At 36.2% G+C, this 24,588-nt stretch overlaps 1 protein-coding gene across 8 annotated transcripts in view; it reads right to left on the reverse strand.

Moving 5' to 3' along the window:
* Positions 1-665: 665 nt before the first annotated feature.
* Positions 666-24,588, reverse strand: part of UBR5 (ubiquitin protein ligase E3 component n-recognin 5) — a 136,536-nt gene continuing 112,613 nt past the window's right edge. For 4 of the 8 annotated variants that reach the window (XM_045049764.1, XM_045049766.1, XM_045049762.1 and 1 more), the window contains exons 43-59: positions 23,818-23,990; positions 23,602-23,715; positions 22,373-22,593; positions 20,834-20,954; positions 20,641-20,745; positions 17,768-18,011; positions 16,217-16,328; positions 15,499-15,643; positions 14,359-14,489; positions 12,416-12,476; positions 9,940-10,115; positions 9,630-9,714; positions 8,094-8,249; positions 7,630-7,743; positions 6,036-6,180; positions 4,705-4,790; positions 666-1,272 (exon numbers count right to left, since the gene is read on the reverse strand). In XM_045049764.1, the coding sequence (XP_044905699.1) occupies positions 1,060-1,272; positions 4,705-4,790; positions 6,036-6,180; positions 7,630-7,743; positions 8,094-8,249; positions 9,630-9,714; positions 9,940-10,115; positions 12,416-12,476; positions 14,359-14,489; positions 15,499-15,643; positions 16,217-16,328; positions 17,768-18,011; positions 20,641-20,745; positions 20,834-20,954; positions 22,373-22,593; positions 23,602-23,715; positions 23,818-23,990 (2,402 nt within the window). In that variant the 3' untranslated portion in view covers positions 666-1,059. Of the gene's footprint in view, positions 1,273-4,704; positions 4,791-6,035; positions 6,181-7,629; positions 7,744-8,093; positions 8,250-9,629; positions 9,715-9,939; positions 10,116-12,415; positions 12,477-14,358; positions 14,490-15,498; positions 15,644-16,216; positions 16,329-17,767; positions 18,012-20,640; positions 20,746-20,833; positions 20,955-22,372; positions 22,594-23,601; positions 23,716-23,817; positions 23,991-24,588 lie in introns of those variants that run through there. The other 4 variants (XM_045049765.1, XM_023248400.2, XM_045049763.1 and 1 more) reach the window with 3 other exon arrangements.

The following is a 24,588-nucleotide window of genomic DNA, read 5'->3' on the forward strand; positions in this document are numbered from 1 at the left end:
TAAATCAAAAATTTTTATGCACACAACCATGTTGGTGTATTACCCTTAGTTTAAAAATGTACAACTACATAAATAAAAACTATTGTTTCTTCAATATTACTTGACATTTCTTCTGTAATTTCTTTATTTAAAAAAGTAAATGTAACAAGATACTTAAAAAAGGCTAGATACAAAAGTAGTTAAGCTGCTCACGAACATTTAAAATTTTCCAAAATGTATCTTCAATAATCATGATCTTATAAAACATTTTACAGTTATCAGAAAGTGCCCAGGCTGAGTTTACATAACTGAAATACCTTAGTACAAATGTCTAGTTAGAACTGAAGTGCAGTAACCTCCTGACTGACTGCTCATTGAAATAGGGATACAAAGAAAAAAAAGTTGATTGTGATAAAGTATTGTGCATTGGCCCCATCATATGTACAAAAAAAGTGCCCTTACTCAAATGAACAAATTACATGCAAAATATTAGTGATATCATTTAATATCCTAGAGCTCAATGCAGCTAAAATAAACCGCAATAAAAGTGGTTTTCATAGGTAAAAGTGATTTCATCTCTAAGATCTGAATGTCCAGAACTTTTTACAAGTTCCATATACATGATACACAATTGCAGCCAACCACAAATTAAACACCATAAAAAAAGTTAAAATGAAAACACAGAACATACTTAATTTTTTATTTTGAAATTCCCTATTCCCTCTATACAAGAACCTTTGCTGAAACACTTTCCACAAAGGCAGCAGTGAATTTTCAGAACATTTTACATTTTTCCCCTCAGCAAAAAGATAAATCACAGTGTAAATTATGTTGTTCTGCTGTCATCTTTGGCTGGGGTTAGACCCAGAAGTTGTTGACTAGCAAACCATTATAGTCAAATGTTGCTAGTGCTCCTCAGGCCTTTAAGCTACAAACTCAGCAAGGAATGTTTGCATTTAATCTCTTTAAGGTACCACCAGGGTGTGACAGCATTAACTTCCATAAACTTTTATAGACAAATGGAAAAAAATCTACAAAATTAGCTAGTAATATTACACAGCAATACACACTTTTTATACTCTACACAAAACCAAAATTCTTGGTCTTAATGGCGAGTAGCAACTTCTGTTTGAGAATCTGTTTAGAGGAATAGAGTGGGACGTAAAGTCGAGAAATACAAGTGTTTGCGGTAGGAAGATGTTGGTCATCTGGTGGTCTTATTGTGATTGAGGGCATAGGCTGAAATCCTTCTTCACTGGCTGGTAATGATGGGCTTGATGTCCAAAAGTAAACCTAAACAGGAGTATAATAATTACAATTTTGGCTTTTAATATAATAACATTAACTCTGCCAACATCTACACAGAACCCCATTCTTAAGGTAAAACCTACAGAGGGATAGGATTTTGAATGGGGTTTTAAATTTATTTCTTGCACTGGGGCGCCTGGGTGGCTCAGTCGGTTAAGTGTCTGACTTCAGCTCAGGTCATGATGTCACAGCTTGTGTGTTCAAGCCCTGCATAGGGCTCTGTGCTGACCGCTCAGAGCCTGAAGCCTGCTTCGGAGTCTGTGTCTCCCTCTCTCTGTGCCCCTCTCAAGAAAGGTTCAGGGTCAAAAGAGAAAAAAGTGTCAGGTATGTAGAAAAGTGACTATATTTCAGGGCCTCAGTTTCTCTGTGGGCCTTTCTAGTGGTTAAATTCCACAAAGTATCGTTTAGTGGAAATAGGGCACAAAATCTCTAAAGAGTTCAAAGACTCAGTTTATGGGTTCGAGCCCCACATCAGGCTCTGCATTAACAGCTCAGAGCCTGGAGCCTGCTTCAGATTCTGTCTCCCTCTCTCTGCCCTTCCCCTGCTTGTGCTCTTTCTCAAAAATTGTTGGAAAAAAAAAAAAGTCTCTTTCAGTTTGCCTATTTTTCCTTCCCTTCCTCTATGATCCTCTGTTAAGTTTCTTAAATTCCACATAGAAAAGGTTTTTTTTAAGTAATCTCTACATACAACATAGGGCTCGAACTCACAAGAATGACATGTTCCAGCAACCTGAACCAGCCAGGAGCCCACAGGCAAACTTTTTTATAAATATAGTATGATACTATATATTTTCCTTATGATTTTCTTAATAATACAGTTATATGGGGCGCCTGGGTGGCTCAGTAAGTGTCCAACTCTTGATTTTGTCTTAGGTCATGATCTCACAGTTTGTGAGATCAAGCCCTGCATTGGGCTCTGTGAGAGTACGGAGCCTGCTTGGGACTGTCTCTTCCTCTCTGCCCCTCTCCCACTTGTTCTCCCTCTCAAAATTAAATAAAAACTTAAAAAAAATACAATATACAAAATATGTGTAATGCACTGTTTACTAATATAAAAACTTTAGTAAAATTTTGGGGGGAGTCAGAAGTTATACTCAGATTTTCAACTGTGCAGTAGATTGGTGCCCTTAACCCCCATAATGATTTGCTTTCCTGAAGAATGGTTTTATGAGAAATCTTATCTAATTCTCTAGAAGGGGCAGAAAAAGAAACTCTAAGCGTCAGGTCTACAAAATCTTCAAAGAACTTTACATATATATGTATATGTGTGTGTGTGTGTGTATTTTTGAGAGAGAGAGAGAGTGCGCACACGAGCAGGGAAGGGGAAGAGAGAGAGAAGGAGACACAAGAGTCCAAAGAAGGCTCCAGGCTCTGAGCTGTCAGTACAGAGCCCAATGTGGGCTCGAAGGTTGTATATGGCTAGGTAGGGTACATAACTACCATTGCTGGAGAGTCAAGAAGCTGGAAGAAAAGAAATACTACAGGACTTTTCAGAACTTTTACTAGTGAACTGTGACTCTCTAAGAGGAGGATAAACTATGTGGTCTTACCCATTAACCCAAAAACCCTATAATTTGCAAGACTAGTAACCCAAGGAAGAAGAGTTTGCTCTGAATGGTCTGTTATATTCTTATGTCCTTTAGTTTTTCTCCTCAGCACATCAGGATAAAACCAACAATTGTGAAGCATCCTTCTCAAAAGAGGAGGGGGGAAACCCCTTGATATAATGCTTAAGCCCTGTAAATAGGAGTGACCCTCAAATTAAAGCTGTTAATAGGAAATCCTGAGGCCCTTTACAAAGGGAGATCTTTCATTTTAAAGACTGAATAGTTAGCAAATTTTCTTCCAGTGGAACGCAGAAACTACAGTGAAATTTAACTTGACTGACTGGACTAAGGATACATTAGGTTTAAAAACAAAGTTAGTACTAGGGAATAGTTTAAAAAAAAAAAAAAAGTCCATTAGAACCTTAGAATTTATACCAGATAGCCAATCATTTTTATCTCTGTTTTTGATAGGTCTTATTGAACCGATAATGGGCTCTTAAAGAAACAAGGTAACTGAATCAAAAAACTGAGTACAGGTGGTCCTGAAACCATGCACACTGGTAGAGACTTTAGGGTCCACAAGATTGGGAAAGTTGAATTATATGGAATCCACCTAGGGAACAACCGAAGTAGAAATTACCAGAGTGGCTAAACCAAGAACAGAACTAGCTAAAAGGACTACTGAACAACTTGTTTCACTATAGTGCAGAAATATTGGAAGACTCCTGGGTCCATTTAAAAATTAAGTAGTGCTGGGCACCTGGGAGGCTTAGTCGTTAAGTTAATTAGCATCAGACTTTGGCTCAGGGCACGATCTCATGCTTCCTGGGTTCAAGCCCCACATCAGGCTTTGTGCTGACAGCTCAGAGCCTGGAGCCTGCTTCGTATTCTGTGTTTCCTTCTCTCTCTGCCCCTCCCCCGCTCATGTTGTGTCTCAAAAATGAATGTTTAAAAAAATTTAATGGAAAAAAAAAAATCAAGGATGCTAAATGCAGACTCCCCCCACTCCAAAAAATAAGTTACTACTGAGCTGGAGATAAATGGGAAACTGTCAAGTTTTGTGCTTTCCCACACACTAACCATTTCCCCTCTCTCAGATAAAATTGGAGAATATATCTAGAAACTGGATTTTTAAAAATATATTCCACAAGTATGGTTGTTAATTACTAAGAACTAAGGCTGGTTTGATAGGGAAGACGTTGCAAAGAACCATGAGGAATATGGCAGAAAGGATCTCTGGAATTTTCTGGGTAAGGAACATCCCACACATTTCTCAAATAAAGTCTAGTGAAGACTACCTTTCAAGACTGATGGACAGGTTGATTTGGTTATGGATGTACTCAAGGATAGACGTACATTCCACTGACTTGGTAGGTTTTCACTATGATCAAAGTTTATATTATCTAATTTATGATTCTAAAAATAAGTAGTAACATTAAAATCACAGACTTAATACATATCATAAGCTACTCTATTCTTAGTACACTATACAGATAGCAATCAAGATACTATTTAGAAATTTTGCAAAGGCTTGCCACTGGTCAAAAGGATTAAGGATATATAAAAGGAGCAGCCAGCATATGTAAGCACTATAGGGAAAAAGAAACATTTGTCTCAACAATCAACTGGTATTTTCTTCTGGGACTAAGGACAGCATATCAATAGCTAAATGTATTTCATTCTGCTTACAACTTTACAGGTTTTCAGTTCTGGAGTAGAAAAACCAAAACTGCCTTATATTTCTGACCTTCTATAATTTTCCTTAACCAAAACTAAAATGACCAACCATTACAAACTTAAAAGGTTATCATACACAGTATTTTAACATTTCATATTTTGTTTTGCAAATTTTGTAAAAATTTTAACTTACAAGATCTTGTCGTTCTGTCATGCTCATTTTCTCTACTATTGACCAGAACCAACGCTTGAACTGCAAGAGCTTCTCAGCATTTTCTCCTATGGAAAATATAAATCCAATATACTGTACCAATTATTACTTTAAGACACTGCTTCTTATAAAAAATAGATACAGAACTGTTATTTAGGATCAGGGGTTTAATTCCTAATATAGGAAATTAGGACCATTTGCATAATGTAAAACTTCTATAGTTCATTACTCAATCCTGACTTAAGGTGACCAAGAAAAATGGATCATCAGCCTCAAAATTGATAATCAATACTTTAATCCTATCTGTTGAACTTGCACCAGTGCTTCACAAATTTTAATGAGTTTACAAATTACTTGGGGATCTTTTTAAAATACAGAGTCACATCTACTAGGTCTGGGAGAAGGGAGAAAAGAACTGAAATTCTGCATTTCTAAAACACTTCTAGATGACACTGATGCTGCTAATCTGAGGATCATATATGGAGGGTCGTTAGGTATTTATTTTTCCCTCTTAGGTTTTTGGTTTGTAAATGAGACAAATTCTCATCTCACCAGTATTGAAAACTATACTAAAAAGTAGCACAGAAACTATTTTAAAATCAATCTATACGTTGTCAAGCATGAAGAAAAAACAAAATTTAACTTGCTATAATTTAGCTGAAGCTGTTTGCAAAATATGAAAAAGGCGGAAAAAATCAGTGCCTTCATGTAGGCAATAATTTTGGATTATAGGTGTAATCCTTCCATAAGGAATTTCATGGCTTCCAGTGTCTTTATGATATAGTCACAGCTCAAATTCTATTCCTAGGCCACTTGAAAACGAAGTGTTACAGAAAATCAGGCGCTGAAGGTAAATGTTATTCTAGGAGGAATATCACTACCTCTTGTTATTCTTTCTGGATTTTCCATGTGTTTGTATGTTATTATGTCTTTGTAAGTGAGCTCTGGGTCCAGTTCTACAGAGCAAACACCATGCAGTCAAATTCTTTAATTAGAGAGTCTAAGATTAGGAGGAATTGGGAAAGGCCAATAGAACTGTCACATGGATTATATTTTCTTGGTATACAAAATCCATTTACATAGCTGCTCACCACAATGAAGTTTTACTTGTATTCAATCTAAACCATATACTCTTTAAAAACCTAGAAATGTTAACCAAAGATTTAAGAATAACCTAATGCTAAGCCATCATAGTTCAATAATATCTTTAAAATGTACACAAAAAGCCTTGAACACCTGAGTTATACAGCATTTCTAAACCCTGTAAATTTATCAAGTGTATTCCTTAAATAAACATTCACAAAATTTCCTACCTGATTCATCATTGAAAGAGGTGAAACTGATCAACATCTGCACATTAACTTCACCACAGCCATTCACCAAAAGTCTAAAATCTTCTGCTGTTAAATCTTCTAATGAATTTTTGGGAAGCACATCCAGTAGACCTTTCCTCATTGCCTACAGAATATTTTAAAAATTACCTTTTTATTACTCTGAGTACTTTATTTTCCATGTAGCATTTTTTGTTGTTAAAGCCCAATATCTAACTTTAGCAGCCTAAGAATACTAGTTCTCATTTAAACCAGAGAGAAAGAAAGAAAATTAAGTATTTTTAAATTGACAGATTCAAAAGAGAGGCAGACAGGGGAAAAAAGGCATCATGAATAGGCAGGCGATAGGTTCAAAAGTGAAACCATATTGTTATACACCAGGATTTAACTGAAATAATTTACACATTAATAAAATAGGCTACTCATGAAGTAAGAATAGCTTCAATTTGTCAAACATGCTATCCTGTCACATGCTATGAAAAGTACGACAAAAGAACACAAGCTCAAAATCTAGAGGCTCACTGAGAAATTACAATGTGCCATGAACTGTTCTTAAGCACCTTACATGTATTAATGCATTTAATTCTATCCTCATTTTGCAGAAGAGGGAACCAAGGCACAAAATACTTAAGTAGTTTGCTAGTGTCATATAACAGCTAAAGAGTGTTGCAGCCATGATTTGAATCCTGACAGTAGGACTTCAGAGCCTGCACAATTATTCCCAGCACAGAGATCAGAACACTTGACAAATACAGCAGGCCTGATGTTGCTCTTTAGAAGGCTCTCCTGGAGGGGGATGGTCCTTGGCTGGCATCTGGAAACTTGGTTTTTGGAATGTTCCCCCTACATTACTGATACAGCTGTTCTGAATGCCTGGAGCAATGAACCCTGCTGTGCCAGCTTACCTAGACTATTTGTGCAGACGAGGTGACTTATGATGAACACATGCCTCTAACAGTCTAGATTTCAGTAATCAGGGCTGGCTGCATAGGCAGAAAATGCTTACAGGACTGGCCTCTAATATAAAACCTGAGCTGTGACTCTTAAGCAGGCTTCTCTAAACACAAACACTGTCCATGTGTTTCTAATTCACTGTTGGAGGAAAGAAGTATATTCTTTGTGACAACCCACGGCCCCAGAGAGAGAACTTTGGAAGCCTGCACCTAGATTCCTCCAGATTTGGTTTGATGTACTTTTTCCCTTGCCGGGAGTCCTTTTGCTACAATAAACCATAACTATCAGTACTATTGCCTTGGAGTCCTTCTAGTCAGTCGCCTTCAAGTATGGGTGGTGGTAGGACCCCAAAACAGTAGTCATTTCAGTTCCACAAGAATCCTTTCTGAACTTTTACTCACCAAATTGACTTTGATGATCATATAGTTTATATAAATAGTTTTACCCAACAGAAGGTGAATGCTTGGTCTGGATTCAGGTGTAACTTACACGGTACATAAATTAATTTGGTTTAAAAATTTTAACCTTTTATAGGCAAGCTGAATACACTCTGAAATAGTTTACCACATGAAGACACAAATAGCCTCATCAGATCAAATAACACTTTTGAGAAAATACTCACATGTAATGGCTGTTCTGCAACTACCAACATTCTGTGTTCTGCATATTTCCGCACATATTCATACACATTCTGAGGAGTGACTGGTATATTTACACCATTAGGAATAAGTTCAACCTGTAATAATTTAGCACTGCCATTTAAAAGCAATTTGGTCAAAGCAGTAGTAAGTCTACAGTTCATAAAATAATTCCCTAAAATTCTAAAATCTAAACACAAATTGCTGACCAATATCTAAGGGATGCAAGAATTTAGGCCTAAATAAGCACTAAAAACTACCTTTCAGTCTGTCTCATTAACCCTCCATCCTTCTCTCTATGCCTGTCAGTCCAGTGTGTCTTTTCTCTGCATGTTTGTGTGTGTGTCTCTCGCTCTATGTCCCCATCCAAACTGTTTCTGTATAAAATAAGCACAACAGACTAACCAAATTCTCTTGCCAGAATCAGAAAGTTACATATTTGCTTTACCTGTCCTCCACCCTCTTCTTTACACAAGTCAATTGCAAATGCCAAATCCATTGCAGAGAAAACAGCATCAGCATCTGAACTCTGAGAAGCGAGGATAAGTTGCCGTAAACTCTCATACATCACAGGGTCAAAAAAAGCAAAATCATGCCAATTGACCTAAGGAAGTAATCATATGGAACTCAATTATAAAACATCTTCACTACAATTTTATCTAATTTGAAGGTATAAAGAATAATATTCCACTAAGTATATTAAAACTGATTTAAAAAGATAAAATTTTAATCTTTGGCTCTGATAACATATTTAATTTTCAAGGTATAAAAAATGTAACATATATTTTGGGGAAAAAAAAAAAAGCCAGTAATGGAGGAGTTTAAGTTACAAAATAATTTGCAAAAATCCTGCATTATTAAACAATGATTATGCTAAGCAGCTGGTCCTCAATATATATCGTATTTAGTCTTGATTATAATAAAACAGATTATTAATTCTAGATGAATCTGATGCTCAAAGGAATTCAATAACTTGTTGACAGGCATATCATTGGGTTATACTGGAGTCTATTTGATTCCATGATCTTTTCCATAAACCTCGTTAAAGAATCCACATATCAACATTTCTGAGCTGTTGCTGAGCTTTAAACCTAGTTCTTCTTTGGACAAGAACATTTAGCTGGAATATTTTAAGAATTCAACAGGGTCAGAGTTAATATATATATATATATAATATATATATTATATATATATATATATACACACATATATATACACTCACATACATATGATATACTGTATTAACAGAAAACTATTCATCAGTGAATGTGATTAAAAAAAATCGACTACAGCTTTAACAGTGTTAATCTGTATCAGATGTGCGATATACATTGCTGGAAAAGACTAAAATATTTCACTGTTTTGTGTCACGTAATTTCTTTATAATACCTTTAAAACACTGGCAGTTACATTTTAAACCAAAAGCTGCATAGTTGGTATTATACATTAATTTTAAAGGATGTGGTTTTTTTCCCCTCCTCCCAGTATAAAAAGAATGTGCAGGCAGGCAAACTATCAAAGCATATAAGGAAATTAAGCTAATTCTATCACCCAGAGATAAAGATCAAGCATGCTATGCTGGATTTTCTTACATTCTTTTGTCCCCCTCCCTCCTGTACATCTTACATAGATTTTTGAAGCCAACAATGCTCTTTTCAATAAAATACTACTACTACTTCCACTACCACCTGTTTGAACAAATAATAATTGTTAAAATCTATTGAGCACTTACCAGGCACTATATAGTTTTACCATTTTCTAAATGGGAAAATCTGCGATAGGTGTCAGGGGATTTGTCTGCAACAAGATCCAGGTCTGTCAGACACTGTCAAACCCACCTGTGTCACCCACTCTGCTATGCTATCTCCTCCATGTATTGAGATTTTTTTTCCCATGTCATTAAAGGTTTGAAAATGACTTATAATGGCTATAAAAGGAAAATTTTGCAATTGTAAAAGCAGTTAGGTTCATTAAAATCACTTACTTTCCTACCAAGCAACACTTTAATTACATGTCTATTCAATGTAATAGGACATAGTTCATTCTGTAACAGACATAGTCCAAGAATCCTAAAAATAAAAACAGGGAAATATATTTAAATTTGAAAATAATTCTAGAACATATATAACCCCACACATACATACATAATATATATACAGTATTTTGAGAAATTTTCTACAGCCTCATTTCTAATCAGTATGAAATAGAGCATATCCACATTTTAAAAACTGTTTTAGGAAAGTCTTGAACTGAAATTTTATAAAAATTGAAATGTAAGATTAGGATTATTTTACCTGCCAATGTTTCTGAAACAATTCAACCTTGCTTCTGTGTTTTTGCCAGGCCGTGGAGTATAAAATCCTCTTTTTCCAGGTTGGTAAAACAAAGGGGCATTATCGTCACCATCATCTGTATCGTCTAAATCCATATCTACAACACTTCGACTAGAACCATGACGCTTTCGGTTTTCCTAATAATAGAATATCAGAGATTAAGTCCCCAAACTGATTTTTAAAACAAAACATATAAACTAGTCATTGAAATGACTAAAGTCATTTCTAAAGTCATTGAAAGTGAAGTCAGGCAGGTAAAGCAACATTTAAATGTAAATAAACTCTTTTTAAAGTTTATTTTGAGAGAGAGTGCATGCACATGGGGGAGGGGCCCAGAGAGAGGGAGAGAGAATCCCAAGCAGGCTCCAAGCTATCAGTGCATAGCCCACGAGGGGCTCGATCTCACAAACTGAACTCTGAGATCATGACCCGAATTGAAATCCAGTTGGATGCCCTACTGACCCACCCAGGCGCCCCTGTAAATAAACTTTTAAATTCATCCTTTCAGAACTGTGGTACAGGAAGCTCAGGCCTGTTAAATCCTTCTCTGTCCATTTAAAAAAATCACTAATGAAAATGATAGCTTCTTTCCCCTTAATTCCTCAAAGATATTTGTGCTGGATATAGAATTCTGGATTAACTTCTTGAGAGACAGACTGTAAGCAGGGGAGGAGGAGGGAGAGGGAGAGAGAAGGAATCCCAAGCAGGCTCTGCAATGTCAACACAGAGCCTAATGTGGGGCTTGATCTCATGAACCATGAGATCATGACCTGAGCCAAAACCAAGAGTTCGATGCTTAACTGACTGAGCCACCCAGGTGCCCCTGGATTGACAACTCTCTCTTTTTTTTTTAATGTTTGTTTATTTTTGAGAGAGAGAGCAAGGGAGGGGCAGAGGGAGACACAGAATCTGAAGCAGGTTCCAGGCTCTGAGCTGTCAGCACAGACCCTGACATGGGGCTTGAATCCACAACTATGAGATCGTGACCTGAGCTGAAGTCAGATGTTTAACCGACTGAGCTACCCAGGTGCCCCTGGATCGACAATTCTTAAAGCACTCTGAGGATGATGAACCACTGTCTTCTGGCCTACACCAGTTCTGATGAGAAATCCATGGTCTTTCAAATCAGTTTCTCTATACATAAGGCACTATTCTTTGCTTAGTTTTACAGCAGTTCGATGATAATATATAGTTTTCTTTCACTTTATCCTATTTAGGGTTCACTGAGTACCTTGAATCTATAAATCTATGTCGTGTAACACATTTGGTAAGTTTTCAGTTACTATTTCTTCACATATTTTCCTGTTGCTACAGGAATATCTCTTCTTCTGGATACTCTAATGACTTGGATGTTTGATCTTTTGATATGGTCCCACAGATCCGAAAAATTGTTCTTTTGTTCAGAATCTTCTCTCTGTTCTTCAGAGTAGATAACTTCTATCTACAAGTTGACACTTTCCTATCATCTTCATTCTGCTATTGACCTATCTGGCGAATTTTTTTCTTTTAGATACTCTTTTAATTCTAAACTTTTCCCTTGGTTCTCTTTTAAAGTTTCTATTTCTCTGCTGTGAACCTCTTTCAGTTCATTAGTGTTTATCTCATAGAGTATGAGATAAAATATGTGGTAATTCCAACACAAGTAGTTCATCTTGAAGTTGGTATCTACTGCGTCTTTTCCCAGGAAAACTGGTTGGTCTTTCCTGGCTGTTTGTATTTTGGAATGCCTCCCGGGCCTTTTAAATATTATGTTGTGAAACTCTGGGTCTTGTTAAAATGATAGGGGAGAATGGTGATATTTTGCGGTTTTAGGAGGCAATCAACCTGGTTAGATTCAGACTGAAATGTCACATCTATGTGCAATGATTCCAGTAACAAATTTTCACAGCCTTTTATCATACTGTTTGGGTCTGCCCAGCACCATCTGTAATAGTCTGGGACTTGGACAATGGTTTCATACCACAGTTTAGTTCTCAGAGCCTTTTCTATCTTCCAACTATGGTGGGAGTAAAAGGGGATCAGCTTACTCTCGTGCCTGAAACAATACCATACCAGCTGTTTTTCAAGTTTTGACTTTCCTCTATAATCTGTATGCTATTGTCTACTTTTTAGAATCCTCAGGCAGTTCCTTTTCGCATTTTGTTCAGTTTTTAGTTGTAGTCAATGGAAGAGAGAAGATTATACTGGGTTTGCTCCACCTTGAGTGGCAGTGAAGTTCTCAGGTAGCTCAAGAATGAAATGCATCATGTGCTAAAAAAGCCTTCTTTACTGCTCTCCTCCACATGTCTCATTTTCTCTGCATCTTTGGCACTCAATTCTTCCTTAAGGAATAAGCCCTAAGAAATTCATGACATCTCTAAATTCAAGCTTAATTCAGGCTGTGCTAAATTAGAGTTCCAAGTGCTTATTATTAGCACATGTACAAAATATCTCTTACCTGTACCTTTTCTGAAGAGTCTAATAATCCAAGATCCAGGATACTATCAGCTCCATTTTCCCTAAAAACAAACAAAATAACCTTTCACATTCCAGATAACTGAAACTTCTAAAATTTAGTGTAGAGAAACATGCATTTGAATTTATAAGAATTTATAAATACATTTAAAGTTTTGAAATAAATACCTAGGGCACTTACTAGTCTTAGTGCCTATATAAGAGCAGAGAAGTCAGTATTATATACACACAAAAAACAGATTTTACATGTGTGATTCAAGATAATGAGATAAAGGCTACCTGGTTTAAGACAAAATAAATGCAGTCTTCACAGGGGGACTGAAGATTAGGCTCACAGGGAGCATTGTAAGAGAACAGAAAATGTTCAGAAAGCAATCACAATGGGAACTGAATTCCTTAGTGTATTTAATTATTCTAGAATACTAATAAATTCACTATTTACTTTATAAAGCCAGCTGAAAGCAGTCTTCAAGTCTTCTACTGAATGCAAGTCTTTTACTTGCATTCAGTAGAAAATACTACTAATAATGCAAACCTTACGTATGTTTAAGAAAGATTTTTATAAAATTTATTTATTGATTTACAGAGTACACACATGACCCAGGGAGGGACAGAAAGTGAGGGAGAGAGAATCCCAAGCAGGCTCTGCCAAAGTCGAGTCCGATGCCTAACCAACTCAGCCACACCCAGGAGCCCCCGTTTATAACCATCTTTTTATCAAAATGCACATTCCTCAAAACCTTTCCTATAATGGGCTGAGCTCTATCATGGTGTTGATTACGTCCAGAGACTGGGAAAAGGAATGAAGAAACAGCACATAAAAGCCCAGAGAAGAAAAAAAATAATTAACAGTAAAGAAAATAAACTTCTAGCAATGGTCTTTTTGCTTCGACCATTCAAAGGCTATGAAACAGATAAGTGGCTATTAAGTTTCACTGCTTAGCCTACCCACTTATCCGTTTCTTAGGACTATATCCAATCCAAGTTCCTCATGTAAAATCATGACTAGGAAGAAAAGACAGAAATTTGCATCTAAAATAACACTTTGGGGTGCCTGGGTGGGTCAGTTGGTTATTAAGTGTCTGACTTCAGCTCAGGTCATGATCTCATAGTTTGTGAGTTTTAGCCCTGCATTGGGCTCTGTGCTGAGAGCTCAGCCTGGAGCCTGCTTCAGATTCTGTGTCTCCCCTTCTCTTTGCCCACCCCCCACCCCCACTTGCGATCTGTCTCTCTCTCTCAAAAATAAACATTAAAATGATGGGTACTGAGGAGGGCACCTTTTGGGATGAGCACTGGGTGTTGTATGGAAACCAATTTGACAATAAATTTCATATATTGAAAAAAATAAATAAAAATAAACATTAAAAAAATAATAATTAACATTTCAAAGCCAAACTGGATATCAGAGTGGCCCCAGAACAGAAGGCACCGAATAAGTTTGGCATATCTTCCTGATGTCACCCTGGGAAAAGAATTATTTAGCTGTTAGATAATTTTAGGTTTTACAGTAAAAGAAATATATTACACAACAGAAAGCAAAAACTTACAGGAATTTTTTAAACAAATCAGAAGTCCTAAAAGAAATTTCATGCTTATGGCAAGAACTCAGGGACTACACACCAATTCCTTGAAGTATCTGGCCTCTGCCATCAGGGGTATTCTGGTAGAGAATTTGGGATGTACTTCTTTCAAGTAATTTCTAAATTTCAGGTATATAAAAGATTTTTAGAGCATAAGTCACGCTAAAATTCTACCTTTCTAATACATGTGAAACTCAACTGTCACTCGTGAATTTTAAGCCATCTCTTCAAAAAACATTTAATGTCATGTATTTATAGTATAAATTTTATTTTTAGGATGTAGTGCCACCATATCTTAAAGTAGTTGATGTTTAAACTGAAATACCTTCCCAATTATATACTTTACCGTCCATGTGCTATAATGAGTTCCATGGCTTCATCCACTCTTGCTCTCAGAGAATCTTCACTTGCTAGAAGGAGAAGCAGCTGAGCTGGGGATAATTCCAACAGCATGCCGGTGATTTTACTTGCAAACGCCTGCAAACAATGAGCAAATGTTACCTGCCCCTACTCTCTGAAACCTCTTGTCTAAATCAACAATCTTTTATCCCCCCCCAAAAAAGGAGAAAGAAAATTAAGAAACCTGGAAACAAAACATTTCTAAACCAGTAAGGTATTTTATTAAATGAGAAGCTTAATTATAGAGAACTTTGGTAGTCTTGTTAAAGCTAGTTTAAAATTTGTATGACAAGCCTTTATTTTTGATATCCATGAGTAAACACACAAATACTTGATTTCCATTTTTTCTCACTACAGAGAGGCAGAAACATTTCTTACATGTAGGACAGAAGAAAAGAAAGGGAGGGAAGAAGTAAAGGAGGGAGATGAAAGATGCCTATGTTTAAGGCTAAGGATTTACTGAAAGAAATATGTTATGTATAAAGACAAACAAAAAACCACTAGTTTATGTTTCATATTATATGAAAGAAACCTGACAGGACATTCAATATAAAAATCTCCTAGCAACAGGTAACAGCAATAAAGAAAGTACAGTATTTGCAATGTTTTAGCTACAACTTGTTAACAGATTAAAAAGTCTGCTTCAAAAGGTAACAATTTGTACAAATAAAGGTACAAACTGAATGCACAGATAATTCTCTAGCACACAAGGGAACTTATCAGGTAGAAGCCAACTTAACATAGGTAGAAAAAACAAACCTCAAGCTACCCTCCAGCACATTTTGCAGCTTTCCCTCTTAAGCTTCCATTTTGTTACTACAGTCCTCAACCACTTGAATGGCCAGTAGCTAACAACTTTTTAAACTCAGTCGGTTAAGTGTCCGACTTCGGCTCAGGTCATGAACTCACAGTCTGTGGGTTTGAGCCCCATGTCGGGCTCTGCCCTGACAGTTCAGAACCTGGAGCCTGCTTTGGATTCTGTGTCTCCTTCCCTTTCGCTGCCCCTCCCCTGCTCGCACTGTGTCTCTCTCTTTCAAAAACAAAAATGGCACAGCCAGTTAAGAGGGACTAAATGTACCATACATACTGGTTGCATTGCTTGCACTCGGGGATAAAGTCTCTCTCCAAGTGCCTGACGATGTGCTGGCAGAGGATCAGGATCATCACTAGGATTCCCTTCAGAAGCTGGTCTGAAGGGTCTAGTATCAATGGAAAGCTGTCTTCTAAAGTCTCTGAAAGAAGAACAAAGCTATTATAATTCATCTCCCTTGTCTGCAAAATAACATCAGCACAACCAGTAATAGAGATGGAAAACCAAAGCATATAGGCAGCTCTAATTATCAAGATGGCAGAATGCTTAATAGATGATGGTTGGGAAATAAAGGTTTTCTAGACATTAATACTCAAAAATCTATAAATTTGTAATACATAGTTCAATTTGATTCTAAGGGAGTAGGACCATAAAATACCAGATTATCAAGAATCCACTCACATTTCCTAGAAGCTTTAGTCCAAATTAAATGCCACCCACCCTAATACAAAAATTAAGGTTTAAATATAATACAATTGCCACAATTAAAATTTTAAGACAAATTTAGGAAAGAATGAATGATAGTTACGTAATTTCAACTGCCCCTGGGTTTTTAAAGCAGAATATTTTAATAACAGTACAGTTACTATACATATACCCAAATACTAAAACTTTTTCTAAAAAATAGTCCATAATTGAGATCCTCTCATTCCAGGCCTACCTCCAATTTCATTCCCTAAGGTGGTATTCAATAAAAGAAACAAAATTATCTCACCTATCTCGATCTCTCCGAGAGCCTGCTCGCAAGCCACTACTCCTCCTCATTTCCCTTTCTCTCTCCCTTTCCCGATCCCTCTCTCCTCTGTTCCTTAATCTCTGCATTAAACCTGAAAGAAAATATAAAACATACTTTGTTTAGATAAATGTAAATGAAACTATTTTAACTGTCAAAGTTAATGTGAGGACATGAGACCAACTTAAGAACATGACAGGTGAAAATTACCTCCCTTAACATCTGTTAGTACCTTCCACTCATTCTCCCTATGGTTTTGAAGGCTAGGGGTAATTATATAGAATGTACTTGGCTCGTAATAGATGTTCGATCAGTATGTATTTAATGAATTATGTCACAGTTGTGAAATGATATATAGCAACTGGGGCTGTTAGTTTTACCATAAATAATGCTGAAGTTTCGTATACGATTAGAGTCAGATTTATTTAGTTTTGGGCATTAAGCAAAATATAGGCCACCCAAAACATCAGCTACTATTATTTTCAAAACCTTAACCATAAGCCAGAGTATGGTTTCCTAAAGAATGTGCAGGAAACAGTGATTTCTAAAATGTTATGACTTCCCAAGGCTCCCTCATTCACATCTGCCATTTTCTTTTTATTGTAAGACTAGAAAGTCAAACGGTAAAACTAATGATGAAAGGCTGCAGGGCTCTCCCCATCTTTTCATCCTCAATCCTTCCTAGAGCTCATTGAGCCTAATCTATGGTGGCATTTTTCAGAACTCAATACAACAGCACTACAGCCTAGGTGAAATACAGGATTTTGTTATTAGTAATGCCCTCTCGCTGAATTATCCACCTATGAAATGACAATCTTCTGCCCCTTATTTATATGAATCCCCAATTATACCTACTTAAGGCATCTGTCATTTTCACAGATCTTTTTAATTTGAAAATTAGGTAAGAATCCTAGTCCCAAAGTGCTGGTCCTCAAAGAGGTAGAGCTTACAGTAGGATATTAATAAAGAAAATCTTATTACCAAAAAAAAACAATGTCTTGTTAAATTATACAGTGAGGTTAGTAACACAGTCAACCAATCTACATTTGATTGCAAGCTCTGTGTTTCGTTGGGGACCAGTATCAACTCTGCACATTGTCCTTTGAATAGCACTGCTCTAGAGAAAAGGATTTTCAGTATCTGTACTAATTAAATATATAGGGTTGATGGAAATAATGTAATGTGCTCAATGAATTTTTCTGTTACCATAAAGCTTACAACTTCCCACTCCTCAAAACATGTAACAATTGAGAGGAGAAACTCACTAGTACCATCACAAACATTTATGAAAACATGGCAGTAAAAGAACAAAGTCCTAATCTGTTGACTAGAATAGTTTAAATAAGAATAAATCACTAATCTAGAATATAATTGTATAAAAATGGAAATGTGCAGTAAAGTTCTCCCACTATAAATACATTTAACTGTGACTGTAATTGTTTTTGCTCAAATAAGAATGTTTTTTCCTCTTAATCCCCTTCACCAAGTCCGTCTATCCAAATAATTTTTATGATGTTTATTATCTGTACTTACTCGTATGAGTGCCTTTGTTGGCATTTTGGATACAATCTAAATTTGGCAGTTTTTCATTTGACAAAAAAGCTTGTGCAATGGCTGTATAAAAACTTCGTGCTACACCACTGCCCTCTCCTGGTTCATCCTTAAATGTGACTTTTACTCTGTGTACAGCCATTGGTGTAGTAGCACATCTTCGACCAAAGTGATTGTTAAGCTGCCTCATGGTCTGCTGAATAAGAAGATCTCGATCGCGATCAACCTATGAAAACACCAGAGAGTAGTAAAGTTCAATGTTAGAAACCACCTTGAAATTTTCCTATGTAAAATCTGAAAATGTAATTTTAGCTTCCTGTTGACAGTTTAACTACCAAGTAATGTGGCATTCTAAAGCATACAGGAATGTCCTGCATTAAATCAGGATAATGGAATTAAATTCAATTCTAACATTTTCTTTGTTGTTGTTGTTTTTCAAAGTTTTATTTATTTATTTTGAGAGAGACAGAGAGAGCACAAGCAGGAGGGGGCACAAAGAGAGAGAGAATCCCAAGCAGGCTCCACTTTGCCAGCACAGAGTCCAACCTGGGGCTCGATCCCATGAAACCGTGAAATCATGACCTGAGCTAAAAACAAGAGTCAGACGCTTAACCGACTGAGCCACCCAGGCGCCCCCTAAATTCTAACATTTTCTAAGTTCATTGGAAAACAGCAATCTGTTCAATTTTGGAATATACTAGGATCAATTCCAAGTGAATCAAAAGTATGTGTTGTGTGAAAAACAGCAAATACTAGAAAACATGGGATATTCCTTTGGTGACAAAAAAGCACAAAGTATAAGAAAAATGACAAGCTGGGAAAAGCAACTGGTGCCTTCTATTACAGACAGGTATTCATGAATAGTATACATATTACTGTTAAGATGTGTTTCTAAAAAAATTGAGAAAAACTTAATAGAAAATGGGCAAAATGTACCAAACAGTTCACAGAAAAAGTAATATTCTTAGATATATGAAACAATGTTTAACTTGCTCATAAGAAAAAGCAAATTAAAACTACTCTAAGATGCACATATTGGATGGGCAAAAATCTAAAACTCTGACAAACTGCTGGCAGAACTATAGAGAATCAGGCATTCTTGTATTAATGTTGCAAGTGCAAAAATATGTAACCATCAGGCAGAAGTATTTTCCAGTATTTGCCAAAATTATATATGCATATGCCCTTTAACCCACGTCTAGGTTCTATGTCTAAGAATCTCTTTTTTGTTTAAATTTTGTTTTATTTATTATTGAGAGAGAGAGAGAGAGAGAGAGAGCGCGAGCGAGCGTGAGCAGGGATGAGCAGAGAGAAGAAAGACACAGAATCTAAAGCAGACTCCAGCCTCTGAGCTGTCAGCACAGAGCCCAATGCGGGATTTGAACCCATGAACCATGAGATCATGACCTGAGCTGAAGTCGGACACTTAACCAACTTGAGCCATCCAGGTGCCCCTAAGAATTTCAAAGACACACTTGCCAAAAGAAAAACACACCTAAAGCTATTCATCACACTACTATATGTAACAGCAAAAGATGAGCAGCTGTAAAAGGAAGACAGAACAATGCTCTATACAGCAATGGCTTTACCTCTGGGATGTACTGTTAACTGGGAAATGCAAGATACAGTAAAATGTGTAGCACACTCAGAGTCAGGAGTAGGGGACAGAGATGGGCAATGAATTATATACACACACATACACGATTGTATTTTTTTTTTTTTTAAAGGCGGGAGGAAAATAAAACAACAACAAAAGAACAAAAACATGAAAGGCAGAGGAGGGACATGGTGAAAGAGACAGAAATGGAAATTAGATTTCCCTAAATAGATCTTCTTCGGTAGAGCTGATCATGCACTATGTAGATATTTTACATTAATAACAAAACCAAAAAAAAAGAGAAAGCAATCCCTAAAAACTGAAAGCAAAATGAAACAAAGACCTTGGTTGTATGGAAATTAGTAGCAAAACCACACTAAGAAAAATTATTTCAAATGACTTTAAAACAAAGCAATTGGACTATATCTCTACTTGGATATGCTAACAAAACCCTGCAAATCTTAAGCTCTTTTTGATAATTACTTTGGGGTGGTAGTGTTGATGTTGTGATTCCAAGACTGCTATGTACATGCTGTAGGGTAAAAGCAAATGAGTACTTTTATTAGTGTTGTTGGGAAGTTGGATATTCAGTTTGGAAGAAAGGAGAATAAAGACTAAGAGGTGGAAATAAAACAACCTCGTGATCCTAAATCGTGAATTTGAACTGGAAATATCAGTATGTACTTATGATATAATTTTTTTTTAAAGGAGAATTTCCTAGCTCTGTGCAATGAAAAGACCTAGAAACGACGACCAACCTAGTAGGTAGTGAGCAACCCTACAGCCCAGAGTATAAACTCAAAGTACCTTTTTTCCTACCAAAAGGAACCAGGGCTTCTTGAAGAAATGGCTGATCTAAGGTCTGTGACAGGATATACACAAGATGAGACATACCAAAAAGTAAGGAAGTTATCAAAGATTACTGGAGTCCTGTGAAAAGGACTGAGGAGCCAAAAAAGACTCAGGACTCCCACTACCCAGAGACCACTGGAGCATCAGTGGAAAATAATCACCTTAATGGAATGAAGGACATCAAAAATGTTAAAAAACAACAACAACAACAAAAGGCTGAAAAATTCACTGATCATCATGAGATGTTAGGAAACCAACTGTACTACTCTAAATTTGGTGATTACCATTTATTTTAATTTTTAATTATACAACATATATATCCCTAAACATGAAACATGGTTGTTATAACAGTTTTCAAACTTCATAAGTGACCTACTATATATATAGTATTAGAAAATCTAAATACCTTTACCTCTAGTGATAAATCTCTTGACTGCTGGTTTCTCAGTTTTTCCATTTCTCTACGGAATTTTGATTCTTTTACCTCAAAACCACCCAATTCGGTTAGGATCTTTAAAAAAAAAAATGCATGACAGAATTATTCTCTGACGTATGTTCTTATCAGGCAGAACAGAATTAAAAGTGCTCACAACACATACTGATCCAGGTTCTGCTCCAACATCTTCCATGAACACCCTGCCGAATAGTTCCAAAGAGAGGCGCCAGCGTCCTAACAGCATATCGTGGGAAATAACCATTCCCATGAAGCTACACTGTGGCCTGCAAGAGGTTTAAGAGAAGAGGGGGGAAGTAATTTGGCCAACTATAAGAAGCCCCTGGTTTTTGGTCAATGACAGTAATTTAGTTGGTTTTTTCATATTCTGAACTCTTAATAGCACTTCAGTCCACATCCTCTCTAACAGAGAATCTTTTTATAACTACTCATTCTTCACAGAACTTCTCATTTTTACTCCATTATTCCTTCAGTCCTTTACATAAGGATACATCTCCCAGCTGCCTTTTATCTTCAATTTTACCTCCTCCCCTAAAGTCCAGTGTCCATCTACATTTGGAGGATTCCCAGATCCCTCTCTAGTTCAAACTTCCACAACAGACCAGAATTTCCACAACAGCCCATGTGTTGAATATACCCATGTCCGTGACATGTAACTCCAACTCAACACAGGAAAATTGAACATGGCTTCTTCACTTCAATGCCACTGCCTCTTGATTTCTTTCAGTAGTACCATCTATTTCCCTACTGCACAAACTTGAAACAAATTTTTTCTTTCCCCTGTTCCTCCAGAGTGAATAAGTACTTCATGAGTTTCTCTTCCTTTCCATAATTTCCTAATTCATCCCCAAAGGCAATATTCTACACTTCAGCCCCCTTTTACCACTAGCCAGAACCTAGTAACAGCGTTCTTTCTAACTTGTCTCCCTACCTCTAATTCTTCTCTCCTTCAATCTATTTGCTTCTACACATTCTACACATCTTAGCACAAGCCATATTGCCTCTGAAAAACTTGGGCCACCCCAGCCCACAATTCTTCCTTGCTTTTTATGGTTGTTAAACTGTGTATATAAAATGCATATAGCTTCCTAAACTCACTTAACTCCTAAGCAAAATTAATTATCTGACAGTATAACCAAAAAACAGCATAAAGCAGAAACTCAACAAATCATTAGGTGATTAACCATACTGAGCCACAGTATGTATATGCTAGCGAATTTTTATTGGGAAAGCAAAGAACCTACCTTTTGCAAAGTAATTACTGACTGTGAACCTGGCAAAGAAGCCCAAGTAACTGAGATAGTCACAAATCTAGAAAGTTCTTTCTAGTCATTCACATGGTCCCCTTTGCTGAGCTGCTGGTAACAAGTCTATAATTGGCAATCTGACATGGACATATACTTTAACTCAGTACTGAACATTAAAAAACACAGTCAGAATATCCTCAATAAAAGAAAGTCAGAATGTCAATCAATGACTAAAGTCACCAAAAAAAAATCCAGAAAATTCAAATTTAATATTTAAACATCTGATTATAAACGAGGAAAACACAGAAATAAGATTACGGTTAATTCTATTATTTACATACAAACGAAATTTTAAAATACCTAAATAAAAATTCTTACAAGAATTATAGTATCCATAAAGTAATGCAACAGAAGAACTATCTCTACTTAGCAAATACCTGAAAGACGTAAGAGGTGGCCCTTCACTTTCAGTCAGTCCTATTTCTGCTAGTAAACTGCTTTTCAACTGTGCAGCAAGATCATGAGCAGATGGCCCTGGTTTTGAACTTTCAGCTTCTTCTGGCACCATATTCTGTTCTTCCCCTTCTTTTTTTTGTCGATTTTGCATGTTCATTACATTTTTCAAATTGGCAGCATAAGACATTTTAGTTGGAAGGACCTGTGAATTTTTACATTTAAAAGTTACACATTAAAAAAAAAAAAACTAACTAGATTTCCTTTTCAACTTACTAATATTCCACAGAAATCACACGGAAGTTATGTAATTCCTTTCTGGTGTTTCAACTAAAAAGATGCAGCCTGTTTCTTTTCTCTGATTCCCTGGGCGGACCACCAGGAAACCACCCAATGCAGTTTCAGTGCATTCACCACAGTAGCCTCAGAGAACTTTTAAAGGAATCTCTTTACCTGTGGTTACTCAAATGTCTTACATATTTTCAATATTTGCAGGACTGCACTCTCCTTTATCACGTAGATAATAAAGAAAAAAAATTCTATTCAACTACATTCAGTGCCTGCTCTTAAACGTTTCATTACATTTTCACTAGAGAAATAGTATGGATGGTATAATTTTAGGCTCTCAAATCAACCTTTTATCTAAAAACTAGATACGCCACTTAATTAGTTGTGTAATAACAGACATTCCCACAAGAAATGTATGTAAACTCTGCAAGCCTCAATTTTTTTTACCCATAAAATCAAGATAAAAATGTTTTTTACCCAACATGGTTATAAAGATTGAGACAGAATTATTCAACAAGTCATTATTAATATTACCTTATTTATTCACATCCTACAGTCAAAAAGAAAAGTTTCAAGTCAATACTGTGTATGCTCATATATAAAAAGATATATTCACATTATATATACATTTAAAGATTTTAATTTTCAGCAGCATTACAACACTCAACTCTGTGAAACAGGCAAAACACAAAATGAAACTGCCATTTTACAGATGAAGTCACCTGATAAAACAAGTTAGTATCAAGGCAGGCTAGTGATACTGATGGAATTCTGAAATTATATGGAATTATGACATAAGGCAGGAATTTCTGATACTTACATTATTTGAGGCAACACGATATTCTGGATTAATGCATTTCCAAAACTCTAGATACTGGGATAAGTCCTCACAAATATTATATTGTGAAGATCTTTACTATCTTACCTCAAGGCAGTTTCTATCCACTGTAACCTCCATTAAGCATTTCCCACTACTGGCAGATGAAGAATAAAGACCCTGACTTGGACGGCCAAAAAGATCCTCCTTTCTAGCGTTTGGCTGGAATTTTAACAGAAATATTCTAGTTACACCGAACACTTTAAAAAAAAAAAAAAAAGTCACTTAAAAAGAAACCTTCTAAGACTAGTTTATTTCAATCACCTGCAACAGATGTGGCTGATCAGCCAAAGGGATGGCTTCAGCCAGAGGCACTTCAAATGGATTTGGGGGTATACATCCAAGGAATGTCATGGAGTCTGAGCGTCGGAAAAATGGATGGTTTTGACCAGTTTCTGCAGGAAGAGAGTCATCATCCTTATCATTCAAAGTAGCACCTAAACATAAAGAGATAAAGTATTTGTTTTTTAGAAAAAATTAGTTATTGGGGAACAATAAAAGAATCTTAATCTGCTCAATCTGAAATTCCCGTTCCCTCTTTACAAAATTTTAATGCCACTCAAAAACAATAGTCCAAAATTTTGATGGTATTTTTAGGTGATAATTGAAAATACTAGCAGTTTAAAACGGTTACAATGGTAAATTCTATTAGGTATATTTTAACACAACAGTAAGACTTTTTACAAAGTATTAGGAATAACAAATATTGTTTCACTTTGTACTGGACAGACATTTCCCATATCCTCTGTCTTTCTAGAAGATTCAGACCTGAATATAGCTAGATTCCTAAGCACATGCAGGATGCGGCTCACTGAGGATTCTAAAAGGAGGAGATGGTCAGGAGCTGAGATATGAGCATTTGTTTACTTCCAAGTTCTGCTTTCTCTACAAAACAAAAATGTCTGGGCATCTCCTTCATCTCAACACTAAGTCAGCACAAGAACACCATCTCCCCTTAATGTAATACAACTGTCGACAGTAAGCTTACAGTACATGCTGTAAAAATAGTGAGCTATGGCTGGGTTTCAAACAACA

Source organism: Felis catus, chromosome F2 (assembly GCF_018350175.1).
Source record: "Felis catus isolate Fca126 chromosome F2, F.catus_Fca126_mat1.0, whole genome shotgun sequence".
NCBI classification, from domain to species: domain Eukaryota; kingdom Metazoa; phylum Chordata; class Mammalia; order Carnivora; family Felidae; genus Felis; species Felis catus.